Source organism: Aythya ferina (assembly GCF_964211825.1).
Source record: "Aythya ferina genome assembly, chromosome: 2".
Taxonomy (NCBI): Eukaryota; Metazoa; Chordata; class Aves; order Anseriformes; family Anatidae; genus Aythya; species Aythya ferina.
Window position 1 is genome coordinate 102,132,639 of NC_140297.1, and position 15,959 is coordinate 102,148,597.

A 15,959-nucleotide genomic window follows, 5' to 3' on the forward strand; every position below is an offset into this window, starting at 1 on the left:
TTGTCATATATAATTCTTCTATAATTAGCATAAAAGGCAAATAGTGAAATAGTCTGTTTATATAGAATCAGAGAAAAGAATTAGTAGTAACCATTCAGAGCTCTGGCTATAACTTACCCTGTTCAGTGGAAATGGAGGGATTGAGGGTAAATAGTCTCTTTCAAATGACTTATTTGTTGTTTATGTACCTCTGCTATCTGCTGACTACAAAGGAAAGTTTCTAACTAGCATTGGCCACTTATTTTTCTGATAATTTTAACAAGCTTCTTAATTGAAGTTCCACAAGATCCCTTCTAAAACTTGCAGACTGTACTTTTTTTTTCTCACTTTGAGTTGTTTTGCCAATTAACATTTCTAATTTTATGGTCATTCTAAAACAGGTGATAGCTTAATAGGGATTTTTTGTTTTCTTCTATTACCGTAGAAAACACTGGAAAAATACTGTAATATACACAGGCAAATCAAACTGTTGATGTGGAAAACAAACAGCTAAGGTATTTATTTCTAGGTATAAACTCAGTTCTCTACAATGTTTTCCCTTGAGTCAATATTTAAAAATGTCTGAAAAACATTCTTCAAAGAGAATTTCTTTCTTTTTTAAAAAATGTTCTAAATAAATCTTTTATCATAGTAGATTGACATGGGTAGATATTAAAAGGCAATATACCTATAAGTAGAATTAAATGAGAAATTAGAGTCATAAAGTCTTAAATCCCACGTGTTACAGCTTTCCATGGCTTTCTACTTAGATGTTACAAATTTTTCAGGAGTTAAATAACTTCCATTTTACTAAATCATTACTGTTTTTGTAAAACTTTGATTTAGTCTTAATAAAATCTAAATCTGACTTCTAGAATCTTAGTCTGTAAAACAGCTATGTATATACACACATAAACTGGAACAGGCTGCCCAGGGAAGTGGTGGAGTCACCATCCTTGGAAGTCTTCAAAAGACGTTTAGATGTAGAGCTTAGGGATATGGTTTAGTGGAGGGCTGTTAGCGTTAGGTTGGAGGTTGGACTCGATGACCTTGAGGTCTCTTCCAACCTAGAAAATTCTGTGATTCTGTGATAAACAGTATTAGCCTTAGAGTTGTGTTTTGTTCGTTTTTGACAGTTTTCTTTAAAGGAATCTTTTACATAAAATAATTATCTTTTTGAATTTCATGTCTTCAGGGCCCCTGTGTACATGATGAAGAATCTGGCCTCTCCCAGACAGGAAAACCTGCACTTAATGCTCTTTTGTATCACTGTCAATTTTACGAACATCTGAATCAGATGGTGAAACACTGTTACCTAGGTTGTTATATGTTTGATTTAAATTCTTCCAGGGAGGACAACCACATTATTGAAAAAAGTGGTGTAACTGGTAAGTTATGCTAATATAATTTTGTATTTTTAACCTACTGAAGTAACGTGTAGTTTAGAGTAACTTACCTCAAGTAAATCTTATTAAAAATGAAGCTCAAATTGAATATGTAAGCCATGAATTTAAATGTTTTCAAGTTCAGTATGGCTCTAAATATCTAAGAGTAAATAAGTCGGCATATCTCAGAAAAAGGTCTGAACTGTTACATCTTCAAAAAATTATAAATGGAAAAGGTGTAATTGTTTCTACAGCAACTTCTCTTGTGAAATGTTGGGGTTAATATACTTTTTACACTTGTGACTTTAACAGACGAGTATGATGAAAATTTAGGAAAAATAAATGCATACAGTTTTAGAAACAGTCATCTCCTACTTCTGTGTCTTAATGTGTGTATTTTTTAAAGCTTCAAAGATGCATGACTAGGAGTGGCTTCCAAAATGCTGAAGTTATCAGTGTTCTAAGACATTCAGATATAATTTAGTTCAGAGATTGATAAAATATTCAGATTGGTTGGTTAGATTTTTTTTTTAACCTGCATATACCTTTGAAATACCAGAGATCTGGTCTTATATTGACTAATCATTTTCTAAGTCTCTTTCTATGATGCGTGGTGGAACCCACACTCTTGTCCAGATATGTATTATTATCTTAAGTTTAGAAAGTTAGGAAATTATTCAGAAAGCTCAGCTAGTGAAAACTGTTTGAAGGGTGGAAAATTAATAGGATCATTATTTTGTTTTTTCTTTTTTGTGTATCCAAGATTCTGTTTGCATCTTTTAAGGCTACAATTTGAGCAATTCTTGTAGGTTTTGCATCTTTGCAGCTTACGTTACATAAGCACGAACAGAAGAGGAATGCTGTTTTCCCTACCTACTAAGTTACAACTTCATGACAGACACACAGAAAGGAAATAGAATTTCTATGCTTGTGGTTAACCTACTCAGTTACCAGAGACGTACCTCAGCAATATACAGAATTCTAGGCATAAAAGCACTTCATTTTTTAATTTCCTCTGTGGCTTTCTTTGTCTCTGTGCTTCACCCCCCTCCCTGTGGCTCTCTCTCACTCTTTGTCTCTTCCCCTGATTTTCTTTTTCTCTTCCCTTGTGCTGCGCTCTCCCTTATTTCTTTCTTTCCCTGTGGCATTTTCTTCCCCACTCCATGTCTCCCCCACCTCATGTCTCTCTCTCTCTCCTTCCTTCCTGTCCCTCTTTTTCTTTTTTTCCTGTGGTGTTTTTCTCCTTTTTCTCTTGTTTGGGGGGGAAGGCCTCTTATGCCCCAGGAGGACATCCCTCTTGGAGGGAAGGGGACAGTCATAAATGTCCTTTGCTTTTTTTCTTCTGTCCAATACATTGTAGTCCTCCATTGTTCCAATCGTTTGGGCCAATTGCTTTTTCCATCAATTAACTGATGCAATATCATATCTAAGATCAACTCATTCTCCAGGACTGTAGACCATTTCAGTGAGCATTTGAGATTTTTTGTGGTTTTTGAAGAGTAAAGCCAACAGAATGCTGTTCTGGTAGCTTTGAAGTAAGGAGGAATAATCTCCTATCTTTTATCTATGAGATTTCAGGAACAGGGAACATAAGCTTTATTTGAAAAGAAAGGGAGGACAGGACAATGTTTGCTCTGTCTCTAAAATAATAGAGCTTGAAAGGGTTGTAAGTCCTCCATTCATACCTGCACAATTATGTTCATCTACAATGACCTGCTGCTGCTTTATATTAGGTCCCCTGTCATTTTTAATAGAAGATCTCCCTTTGGTTTATCTTGCTGAAACTGTTTTTGTAGGTCATCTTACTGATGTATTTCCTTCACATTATTCAGCAACTTAAAAAAAAAAAAAAAAAAACAACTCATCAATAAAGTTAAAATAATTATCTCAGCTTAGTAATTGGATAAGATATTTATAGGACTTCCACTTTTATGATTTGGGGATTGGGAATCTGTGTAGTCTAGTGCCATACTTTTTGACTTATTTTTTCTACATATGAAAAACTGAAAGCCTATTATTAACAGATTTGAGCTCTAAAGGTTTCATCACTTTTTGTTCTGAAACACATTTACAGGTTAACTCTGCCTTCATTATATTTATGGATATAGGTTCTCCTGAAACTGCTTTTCAAGTTATAAACTTGAAGCTAAACTTGAAGAGGAAGGCATCAGTTCATTTTATTTGTATCGTGAGACCACAATACTAGTACTTTTATCCTATTATGTTTTAAATAAAACTAAATCTGAACTATTTCCAATTATTAAAGGTTATGTAGCTGCAATTTGAGCTAAGTATAGTTTTTTCCATGCTATTTTGTGTCATAGCTGAATATTCTATTTAATTGCCGTTTATTCAAGTGTAATAGTTGAGTGGTACAATGTATGCTAACCTATTAAATATTTTGAGACTTTCAAAAGTATAACTGTTTACTTCTTTGTTTCATGACACGTAGCTTTGAAAAGCTTGTTTTGCTCTCCTGGTAATAGAGTCAAACAGTTTTGTTTTTTTTTTTGATAATTGTCTTTTTTCCCCCCCCTGTTTTTCCCATACAGATTTGGATGATTCTCTTAATCTTTGGAAGGTTCCAGCCAGTCAAAGCCATTCTTCACATTCTCAGTCAACATCAGAAACCATGGTAACGTCCAGAGTAATCACTTTATTTTTAACGAGTTGTTAATGAGATGCTGTGGAGAAAATAAGCACTAAGTGCTCAAAAAAAAAAAAAAAAAAGCTTAAAGTAAACTGAAAAAAAAAATAAATTCAAATTTACTGTGAATTAGCTGAGTATGCTGAGTAAAACTTTAAAATGGCTTGTCTAGCTAAATGCATAGGACAGTGCTAAAATTCTATAGCTTCTCCCACTAAGATATACTCTGTAGAGATTACTTACTCTGTAATTGGCTTTATTGACAAAATGCAATCATTGCTGTCTGTTGCCACTTCTGCTTATATCCAAACTGTTCTTTCAGAACGAACCTGTATTTACATCATACAAATACAGGACTGGATCAATCAAAACAACAGAGGTGTATTGTGCTAAAATTATATTCAATATTATAATGAACACTGGATTCTGAAAATGTGTTTATAAAACTTGAAAGTGCCACAAGTGTTCAGAAGACTCAAGATAGAAAAGAACAGTATTAGAAAACAGGTTTCTGTTTGAAAAGTTTGTTTCTGGCTAGGATGACTTCTGCAGTGAAATACTGTAAACATATATGTATGCTATTTTCAAAATGGCAAATGCAAAAGGAGAAAATTAAATAGATTCTTTCAGTTCCAGAATCAATTAACAATACTAGGTGAGGCTGTGGGGGAAATTTCTATAACATTCATTAATTACCTAATAAAAATAATATATTTTCAAAGACTGTAGCATAACTCCAAGAAATTTTTGACATATTTATATATTTATGTTTGTTTATATTTCTATATTTTTGTTGAAATTTTCTGATACATGAACAACCATTATTTCATAATGTAATATGAAAGCCATAATGTTACATCTATCAAAGCTGTCACAGCTAAGTGTAGGTTTCTTTTAAAGTCATTTGGAAAAAAAAAAAACAAAAAAAAAAACAACAAACCATAAAACACAATGTAGGACAATTACTAATGCAATAACAATAGCATTATCTCTAGTTTTGTTTTCCACTAATTCTTTGTATGAAAGAAAATATTTACATCAAGAGCATTATAGGTCATATTCATGTTCACTGCTTCATATTTCAGTTAACATGGTCCTGATTTATTAAATGGTACTGCTGAAACTCAGCAGTTAAGGCACCTATATTGTTTCTGTTTTGCTATATTCATAGCTGCTTATTTTGGATATAACCAGTTTCATATACATAGTTTTAGCATAGTTTTCATTTGATTGTGCTTTTTTTTTTTTTTTTCTTTTCTTAACAGTGTATTACTAGGCTAGGGCACTTGCAAGTTTCCCACTTAAAGAATGTTATGGCTGTGTCTTTACTTTGACAATAATTACTTTTGAACTAGTAGCCCAGAAGTTTATTTTCTGTTAAGCAAATGTACAGATATAACAAATACTTATAAAACACACCAGGATACTGTATTATTGACTCAAATTACTGTGCCTAATTTTACTGTGGAAGGGGATCAAAACAAAACAAAACAAAAGAACAGGAAAGCCAGTACTGGAACTTTTTGTCTCAAAATGTTTCATAATTAACATTTTTCCGTCTTGTTTGACTCTTATAATTGATTTATGAAGAACACTTCTACTATATTTTTAATACTTAGGAAAAATATACCCGTGTGTTAAGCTAAATCATCTCTTTTGGATTTAGAAACTTTATTAGTGAACCTGCTTTTCATTTGTCTTATAAAAAAAACACAATAACAATAATAATAAAACAACAACAACTAAAACACAAATATCTTTGTATCATTCTAAACACAAATATTCAAAGTTGAGTGTTTGAAACTAAAATAAATGAAGCTCCATGTAAATCAGGACATATATGCTTCTTCATCTTAGATGAATACTACTTAAAGGAAAAAAACATTTTAATAGGAATCTTATGCTATTTACAAACACTTCCCTTTTTAATGAATAGGGTGTTACTTTCTTATTAAAGCTGAACAAATTTAAGTTTTTGTTCATTTGTTTGTACTTGAGGTGAAAGTTAAATTTCAGAAGTTCTTCCTAATGTTTGATCTACTTGAAGTTGTGCTTGAGTGCTCATGAAGAGTTAATCCATTGCAACAAGCTAGTGCAGCTTCTGTGGCTTTAAAAAAAAAAAAAAAGAAAATACATTGGAATCTACTAGGTCAAATTAATGTAGTTTAATTTATATGTGTAAAGTAGTATCATAGGTTAAGGTAAAGGCTTTGCTCTGTAGTTCCAATTAATTATATAAATCTGAAGGCATATTGAGGTATAGTAATTTGTATCAGTCCTCCAGGTGTTGTAGGATTACTTATCAGTCCTCCATTCAGTAGGATTACTTGACTGTCAAGATGGAAAGTGATTTTATTTCCATTTGTCCTACACATTAATACTGTCAGTTTTTTAAGAGCTGTAAACTTGTTTGTATAGACTGTTTCTTTCTTGCCTATAAAAAAAAAAAATAAAAGTGTTTATGTGCTGGATAGATAAAAGTTGCAGAGGTCTCGTATTTCAATGCCAGCTGAAGAGACGGGAAAGACAGAGGAAGGGAACTGAGGCTAAATATAAACTGTATTTCAGAGCACAGTTAATGACTATGAAGTGTCTGTCTAGTAAAGTTTGGAAATAGTTTTTAAAATAACATGATTTGAAATAAGGCACTTGCAGTTTATTTCTTACACTTCTGATTTTACCTTCCTACAGATTAGCCTAAAGCTTCCCATTTTGATAAGTGAAGAAAAAAAAACATATTTATGAAGTCATTACCAAAAGTTTAAAGAAGTTTCTTCTATTGATGTTACCAGGAGCACATAATCATTCCAAGCCCACTAGATGGCAAGCTTTCCCTATCCTAGTTGAAAGGGAGTCTTCAGGTTCTATTGCAGGGAAAAGTGTTTGTGTATTATACAGATTTGGTGACAACAGCCACAAGTAATTGAGAGTTACCAGCTATCAAAACAAGTAAAAATACTTATTTTGGAAGATCTTTTCTGATACTTAATAAGTTTTAAAGAAAAAATATTTTAATTATGTATATACCTATTCATTGCATAAATGCTAGTTTAGGAAGATAAAACTGTTTTTTTGCTTCAATAAGCCACATACAGGAGATTTTTATGGAAGCCAGTGTGCTTGAATTCTATGAACATAAAAGGGCTATTATTATTCTATAAATTCTATGAAAAGAAAAGGATGATTATTATTATTGTTTTTTAATATATTTTAAAACGGTTCTGACATAAACAAAAAGACAGTATTAGTTTTCTGTTCTCAGATTTAATGTAATCTAAGCTATCCACTACCAAAGCCTGACTTGACACAGTGTTCACATGACCCTAAGTCAAAATAGTATCTGAATCTTTTTTTTGGACTCATTGTTTTTCCTTATCCCTGATGTTTTTCCCAAAATCTGCAAAAATTAAAAATGTGAAAATTAAAAATCAAATACACTAAATAACAGAAATTATTATTATTATTATACTTTAGTCTATAAAATAGTCTGTCAAAGGTCTTGCAGAGGCTATAAGTACAATTTTGCACATTTTATAGAGTGAAGAATGGCAGTGTGGGAATGAAATCAATGATTCAAGGTCACATAAAAGACAGCAAGAGTTGCTTGTACTTTGATACATGCTGTATTTAGTGTCTTTAAGGTCTTGGTGAATTACAGTGAATTTTGTCGAATTTATTTTTCAGTAAACTGTACTGTGGATGTTGTAAGCAGTCTGATTCTGATAGAATAATACATCTTTGACTTCTATAAAATTTATAATCTAAACATTAATTTAAGTTGTTATTACAGAAAATTTGCTTTAATTATTTAAATTATTGTTTTATATTTAGTATGTATGATTGGTTGAGAACACCAGTCAGCATGGATATACCAACGTATTTCACACTAGGAATGTCTTTTGGCCAGAGCTGCTTTGCAGAATGAACAGTTACTGAAAAACTTGAACAGTGGTGCAGGTACAAACATTTCCCAGATAGCCAAGTTACGGCCAACCTTTTTTTATTAAATTTTCCTATTTTATAAAAAATGTGTACTTTATTGTCTGAATTTGTGGTTACCAGAGAGCTGTATAGTTAAGTGATTTAAAGCTTTGAAAAGATAATTAGTCACTACATGCTTTCAAAAGCAGAGCCAGAAGGATTTGTATTCTAGAAGTTAAAAAAGTTTGCTGAAAGTGTTCAGACAATTTTTGCAAGATGCAAAAAGAATTTATTGTGCAATGTAGGTGATGTTATTTATTAACATGTGAAGGCCTTTATGAATTCATAACAATATCTTTAAGATGACTCAATATAGTAGTAACTTCTTCCAGGGTTTTACATGTTGCAGAAATGGACTAGTAGAGATTGCATTTGTACTTTTCAAGAAAGATTTGTCATTTATTAGAATACTTGCAATTGCAGTGCTAAATGCATGCAGAATTTGTCACAAGTCAAGTGGATTGATTTAATAATCATTTTCAAGAATGATTTAAATCTGAAGTTATGAAGCTTTAATTCATTTCAAATGGCAAATAGTGTTCTTCAGTTGTATATCTAAACAAAGTTTGAATTTGAATTGTTTGGTGCAATTTGGTACTGCTTTTTGCTAACAAGAAAAATACTATCCCAGGCAAGTCCTAGTCCCCCGAAAATATGTAAATCATGGTTTTCAGACATGCATCACAAATCTTACTGTAGTTTATCTTCAGCGTTACAGTATTACATTGAGAAATATTTGAGACTGTAGGATGGACTATATTAGGACAGGTTAAAATGGGGGAGAGAACAGAGCTTATAACATGGAGGTAGCTACCTTTCGCTCAGACAGGGACTTGGGGTCTCAAGTAAAAAAAATGTGCTGATAGAATTACAGAATGTTTTGGATTGGAAGGGACCTTAAGAGTCATCTAGTTCCACCCCTCTCTGCCAAGAGCAGTTTGCTCAAAGTCCTGACAACATTTGGCAGTGGTGGTGCATGGGGCGGTGGGGTTAAACCTTCCAAAGGATGAGAAAATACTATAGAGAGAGTACCTGTAGCTCAACGTGCTTCTAGAAAATCAAAGCCAAACCTGGAAAGAAGTAACCTAGCTGCAAGAATACAATGGGTAGGAAGAATAATTTCTGATTTCCTTTTCCCCACGCTTTTCTTTGTGTTTTCTTCATTAAGTTGCTTCTGACTTTTCCATAGGTAAAAAAAAAAAAAAAATATATCCCAACTGATACTTTAATAAAACTTTGAAGTACCTCAGAAGTTTTATTTGTAGTCTTCCTTAGAAAGCTCACAGTGAAGAAAAGTCTTAATAAGATATTTCAAGATGCTGTGACTGTCCAGGTATTTCATCGCAGTCCCCAAAGCCCTGTGTTTTTTACAATGCACATTGATATTTTTTTTTTGGGGGGGGGGAATAGATATAGATGACTTCTTCAGATAAGAATCAAAATTAACAAGTGGAAAAATTACCCAATGTGGGCGATACTTATGTACTTTAAGACAGGTCAGAGGTCTTGTCATGTCACAAAACTGCTAAGCTGTGAGTTCTAGTTCTTCTGATTTCAGGCTTATGGTTTTAAACAATAACAAAAGTATCAAGAATCCCTTTTGAAATCATGCAGAACTAATAATATGATGACTCCTGTAGTTGCTCAGTGGGTAGAAGAAACATGGTAGTATGGTGAAAGTTATACAATGTCATGTAAGTATCTAGTATTTTCAATCTGTAATAAACCTAAGATTCACAGGAGGAAGATTAAGGCAAGTACTCTGCATCAGAAAGGCTCCGGAACTTCCACTTACCCATTTTATCTGTGTGTGTCTTGGTACAAATGGATAAGTGCTGATGCTTTCTGTAGAGCAAATAGTCTATGAGAAATTTGAGTTTAAATGCTTCAGTAGCACCTCTCCTCCTCCTCCTCTCAATTTATTTTTTTAATTTGAAAATAGATTGAATCAATTATATGGATGGGGAAAAAAGAAAAAGATGAAGAAATTTCCACTACCATGGACATTGATCAGCTTTTAGCTGTAATGTTTCAGGCTGTTTGTATTGCTTATCTTATTGCTTATCATATCAATAGTTTCAATCATTGGATGCATATAAATATATATATATATATTGTTGTATATTAATACATTTATATATATATACATATATACGAAAAACTGTAATCAAATAAATTTTGACTGTGATCAATTTTTACAACTTTTGTTTGTTTGTATAAGCAAAATGTAAATGGAAGTCTGCTCTATCAAAGCTGGAATCAACTACTTTTCTTTTTATGGCTTTCTAGATTCTATCTGCATCACAATCACTGGAAAGTGTTACCGAGCTTCGGTCAACGGTCCCAACAAATTCAAACAATTTCATTCCAGAAACTGCAGTTAGTCGGCTTACAGCACAAGGTAAGTCAAACTTCGAGTTTTAATACATAATGATTGCTGCTTAGCCTACCGATATTCTAGTATTTGTATATAAGTATAATGCTTGTGTATTACTGGAACACACACCATTGATGTTTCTAATGGTTATATTAGAAGACAAGCATGAAATACCATCTTTAAAAGAAAATAGGGTGACTTAGATTTGACAGAAGTGAAGTAGACTGTCTCACAGTCACCCTTTTAAAACATTTGATTTTGATAAAGCTGCCATATACATAACATGCATGTGTGTACACACAGAAAAAGCTTTGGGTGTGTTGAAATATAGTTGTAAAGTGATAAAATGTATATAACGTAAATAAGCTTATATATATAATGAGATAGAATTTTAAAAACATTGTTAAGGAAAGAATTGAAAACAAAACTTGTATAATTCCAAATTTAGCATTTATCTTTTACAATTATTGCTGTTCTGTAGAAAGAACGTTTTGTTTCAGAGCTATTTTAAATAACACTTTCCTGTATATGATGGTTTTTCTGCTCCAGAATATACTGTTTTAAGTATAAAACAAACCTGGATATTTTCTGAAAAATAGAAATCAAGTTATTTTCTGTAACTACTCTACATCTTTTTGTATTTTTTTTTGTTGTTGTTGTTTAAACACTTTTTAGGTCAAAGTGATACTACCACAGCAGCATCTCCAAGTCAACATGATTCTTCCACATCTGCTATGTCTAAACAATGTGCTGTAGTCACACCTGCACTTCTGTCAGCTGTTTGCAGCCTTCTGCACAATCTGATGATTGTTACACCAAAAGATACTGGAATTGCTCTTCAACAAGTACATTTGCTAACAGCTCTCAGCAGGTATGAGATCAATAACTGCTGAACTACAGACAAAGTGTAGTAATGTAATAGCAGTAAAAAGTTTGAAATGAGATCTATGGGTATGGCAAAATTGTTAAAGTTATTGATCAATTCTTGCTTCTGGAGTGTTTTTTAATTTTTTTGACATACAATCAATAAAAGAATTAGATTTTTTTTTTTTTTTTCATAGGAGAGGTAGTCACATTGGTGATACCATTTGTGGTGTGCAGTTTCTACAGGACTACTGTGTGCTGGTCATGTGATGTTTGGTCTAGATGACCATTTAGTCACCCTTTTTTCTTTTTAATGCAGTGGTATTTGATGTAGTCAGTGGGTATTGAACATTAATCTGACAGAATTGCAGATCATTTTGATTAATTTTATGATTTTCTAGTTTTAACTAAATTAAACTGTATTTTAAGAGTGAGCCAAGGCCTGTTGCACTAAATGAGAGTAAGCAATGCTTGACAGCTTTGGGAAAGATCAGAGACTGTAGTGTTTTTTTGTTGTTGTTCGCTTGTTCTATTTTTATTTTTGTTTCTACTTTTTTAAATAAGGAACATCTGCAAAAATAGTCTTCAGATTGTATTCCATGTTTTTACTTGCATCATAATAAATTCTTTCACCTGCAGACAGTGCTTGGAAATCCTGAAGTGAAGCATATTTTTTTTTTAATTCTTTAAAGAGCTTTTGTAGTTAATCTTCATATAGCAATTAAGGAAAAATCTTGTTTGAATACAGTTTATACTACTACAGAACTGTTTATTGTTGCACAAGAAAGAAAATAAGTAATCCAATGTGAAGAATTTTAACCAGTGAAATAATAGCCATAGGAATTTATTCTAGCTGTTCTGGACCAGTTTAATGCCACAGTGGTTGCTATTGCAGTAGATATATTCGAAAAAAATAAAAAGAGAAATACTATTGTAAGGAAATACATCATAATTTACTTTTGCTCTGTTTAAAATGTTCTCAGATGTAGAGTGTTAAGTTAGTAGGATGTTTAATTATTTAAATATATTTCTAACCAATTTACTTGATTTTATTTTAGTCTTGTAAGTGCTAATCTGGTTGAGAGATATATCTTGGAATTGAAAGCTCCACTGGGTCATCCATGTCATACAGAACATGTAAAAGCTCAGGTTAGAAATGTACTTGTTACTATTCTTTTAATTATGAAATTAGTTATGTTTGTTATCTGTATTTCTTAACTTATGCCAGACATATTGCCATTGGCTATATTCATATGCATCTGTGTTTTTGAAAGGTTTACGAGAAAATAAACAGTATTATGTTCAACATAGAAAAAATAACTTCTGGATTACAACAATACCTAGAACCATCAAACAACTGAAAACCAATTTTGTATTTTTAAAACACATTGAATTGAGCACTTATAATAAACGTGTAATAGAATTTCTTCATACAGAATTGAAGCGTGAGACAGATGCAGTTACTGACAGTTATTTTCCATGACAAATCTGGCAGCTTTGCTTTGTCTCCAGTGCTGCAGACACTTGCATAGTTCTCAACTAATTCTGATGTATGCAAAATGTATAAGGGTTGTTGCTAACAGAATCACTTTTGTCTCAAATTTAACTTCGCAAAATATTTAATTCAAAGGCAGACACCCATGTCATTAAGAAAAAGTGTTCCTGCAGATATAGTGAAAAGTGTTCCTGCAAAAAATACTACTTTAAGTTTCAAACTGTGTTTGTTTTCAGGAAATATACATATATTTGTCAATATTATTGACCAGTCTAATGTTTTTGTTTATGAGCTTCAAGAGAATACCATGCTGTACGCATAATGAAAGTCATGACTTTCTCACAGCGAAGTTTATTCTTTGTCCCTAGAAAGTTGATTACGCACATGTTTCAAGAATAAGAATCTTGTTTCATCTACTACAGTACATATTAGGAGAACAATTTTTAGTTTGCATCCTTTTTTTTCTTTCAAGTGGTATATATTCATTCAAAATGTTATAAATCAGTTGAGTTAATGCGTTAAAAAATATGGAAGGTGCAAATGTATGGCTTTTATTTCATATATTTTAAAAAATATTTAACAGGTACTATTGCTACTCCAATACCTATCATCTGTGTCCAGACTTCTGAAATCATGTTTACTAGTGGACTCTCAGCTTGTAATCCAGGATGAACTGTTGAAACCTCTCTTGGGAAATACCTTCACTATTCTCTCCATTCGCTGTAAAGATGGGCTAGGTAAATAACTTTGTTTCCAGTATAGCCAAACAGCAGCAGGTCTTTATTCAAGTATCAATTAAAGTTCTGACTTTAGCTATCCAGACTCGTATGCATGTGTAAATAATTTGATTTCTCTATATTATCTTTACAGATACTGAGTTAACATCTGTACTTCGTGAAACCTGGGTAGACCTCTTCAACCTTCTAACTACATTATTGTGGAAGAATAGCCAAATATCTTTTCCGTTTGTGACAGCAGCTCTTGCAAATCACTATACAGCCGTAATCGGTAATAACCATTTCTGTACGAGTTTTAACCTGATAACTAATAAATTAAATAAATAGAAGAGGTATACCTCTTTAGATGCTACTAAATGATTGTCAATGGTATATCCAAAATTATAAACATAAATGTACCCAGAAAATTTGAGTGACTTGTTTCAAACGAACTTTTTTTTTTATTTCTTCCTTATACCATCAGGTTAATTTTTGAACTGCAATATAAATTCACAAATCATGTTTTCATATGTGAGGTAGTGATTCTAGCTGTAAATCTTAACCAAATACAGCAAATAGAGCCTGAAATGATCCATTAGCACTTTTTTACCCTGTGTGTATATTTTTATTTTATCTTACTTTTTGCTTGCCTTTTGTGTTTTGCAATAATATAAGGGATACAGTAATTCAAGATTATTATACAGGTAGTTTGTGGGTGGGTATTTTTCTTTTTTAAAATTATTCCTCTGTTAATTACTTGCCTAGTGAGGGTTCCAAGGTCACCAAGGTTCTCTAATATTTTTAGAGAAACCAAAGTATGAGCATCGTTCAAGCTTGTGATTTCTGACAGGTATATGTTAAATGGTGGGGGTAAATTCAAATCCAATTGCACATAAAGCAGCCGATGAGTACTGTCAGTACTATAACATAAGCTTTTGAATAAAATGAGGAGAGTTCAGAAAATTGTAAAACAAATGACTTAGCAAATGGCAATCTTAGTGTCAAAGTACGTAGAATTCCTTATGTAGTACACTAATGTAGCAGTTTTTTGGCTAGTACTTTCTTTGATAAGTTTCTGAGTTCTGAAGCATTTAAGTGTTACTTAGAATGAAATATAAAAATCTTTTTATTTAACCTTTCAGATACCATTTGTGATTGTGTTCATCTGTCAACCACATATCCTACTTTATTTATGGCTAGTTTACAGTTCCTCTCTGTCCTTTTGAGTGAGGAAGGAAGACGACAGCTCCAAGATAAACAGAGTATATGTCAGAACTCAACTGTTAGCTTTCTTTTAGATCACGTTGAAGGAAGTCAAACATCAGTAATTCAACTTACTGAATTAATTATTCAGGTATTTATAGTTTAATAATGTGATTGTGGGATATATTTTTGCTTTTTTGTATTTTGTTAAAGGAATGTTGTTGTCTAATGAAAAATCAGTTGATTGCAGTTATGAACGGAGACATCTTTCATCTGAGACATCTATTACGTTCATTTTTGAAATTCATGTAATAAGTTAGAGAAATTGCAAAGAAGACACTCCTAGGAAGTTCTTTGGCCATTACTTTTGTGCAACAGCAGTGTGGCATGAAGTCTTATGTAGGGAAGATATTTCTTATATAGAATATATCTGTTCAAATACTGATATGGCGTTCTATCTTCCTGTTCTTCCAAACGCTAAATGAAATTTTAAGGTTCAAGCTGTAATTATCCCCATTGTAAATCACAGCATCATTGTATTGTTCTTTACAAACTCTTAGTAAAAAAAAAAATAAATAAATAAATGAAAATGAACCAGTAAGACCTTCAGTTCATTCCCACATAATGGAAGGGCAGTATTGCTTAAATGCACTTAATATTACTATATTTTTCCAAACTAGTTTTAAATCATCTGTGTAGCGTATTTTCATCAAGTCTCTCAGAAACTTGTTGCCTAGCATAATATATATTGGTGACAAGATGTTTTCTAAGATAATTATTCTGTATATTCTCTTTCCTACAGCAATCTCATTATTTTTATTTATACTTTTTTGTACTGCCCAAAATAACAGTCTGTAAATAAATAATTTTAATTAAAAATTAAAATCTTCCATTACTTAGCAATAACACAAGTTGTATATGAAATTTGTCTATCTTCCCTTACATACGTTATCCATTCTGTCTCTGTACTCATTGTCCTTTAAAATATGTGCAGTTTGTCACTGTAACAATAATATTGATCCATGAGTAAAGATACTAAAACGTTTGGTAAATGGAAGTGTTTCAGTTTCAACAATGCTTTTTATTTTATTTTTTTTTATTTAGTTCAGTAGTGTTTGACTACAAGACACAAGTTTCATAAAACCTAAAGTAACTCTCAATTTCTAGTGTTCTGGAGTCACTTAACTTTTTTTTATATTATCACATTTAGACCTATTTTGCTATGTTAAATATTGTGTGTTGAATATATATCAGTTGATACATATTTATATGTAGTGTGACTACAATAATGCTGTCTTAGTATCATCTCATC

The 15,959-nt window shown here is 32.0% G+C and overlaps 1 protein-coding gene across 5 annotated transcripts in view; it reads left to right on the forward strand.

Moving 5' to 3' along the window:
* Positions 1 to 15,959, forward strand: part of RTTN (rotatin) — an 84,198-nt gene that overhangs the window by 52,988 nt on the left and 15,251 nt on the right. For all 5 annotated transcript variants that reach the window (XR_014690381.1, XM_084511392.1, XM_084511389.1 and 2 more), the window contains exons 33-40: positions 1,175 to 1,367; positions 3,917 to 3,999; positions 10,282 to 10,393; positions 11,045 to 11,240; positions 12,292 to 12,382; positions 13,312 to 13,465; positions 13,599 to 13,736; positions 14,587 to 14,798. Coding sequence is in view for 4 of the 5 variants with exons in the window: in XM_084511392.1 (XP_084367518.1) it covers positions 1,175 to 1,367; positions 3,917 to 3,999; positions 10,282 to 10,393; positions 11,045 to 11,240; positions 12,292 to 12,382; positions 13,312 to 13,465; positions 13,599 to 13,736; positions 14,587 to 14,798 (1,179 nt within the window). In the remaining variant the exon portion in view is untranslated. The remainder of the gene's footprint in view (positions 1 to 1,174; positions 1,368 to 3,916; positions 4,000 to 10,281; positions 10,394 to 11,044; positions 11,241 to 12,291; positions 12,383 to 13,311; positions 13,466 to 13,598; positions 13,737 to 14,586; positions 14,799 to 15,959) is intronic.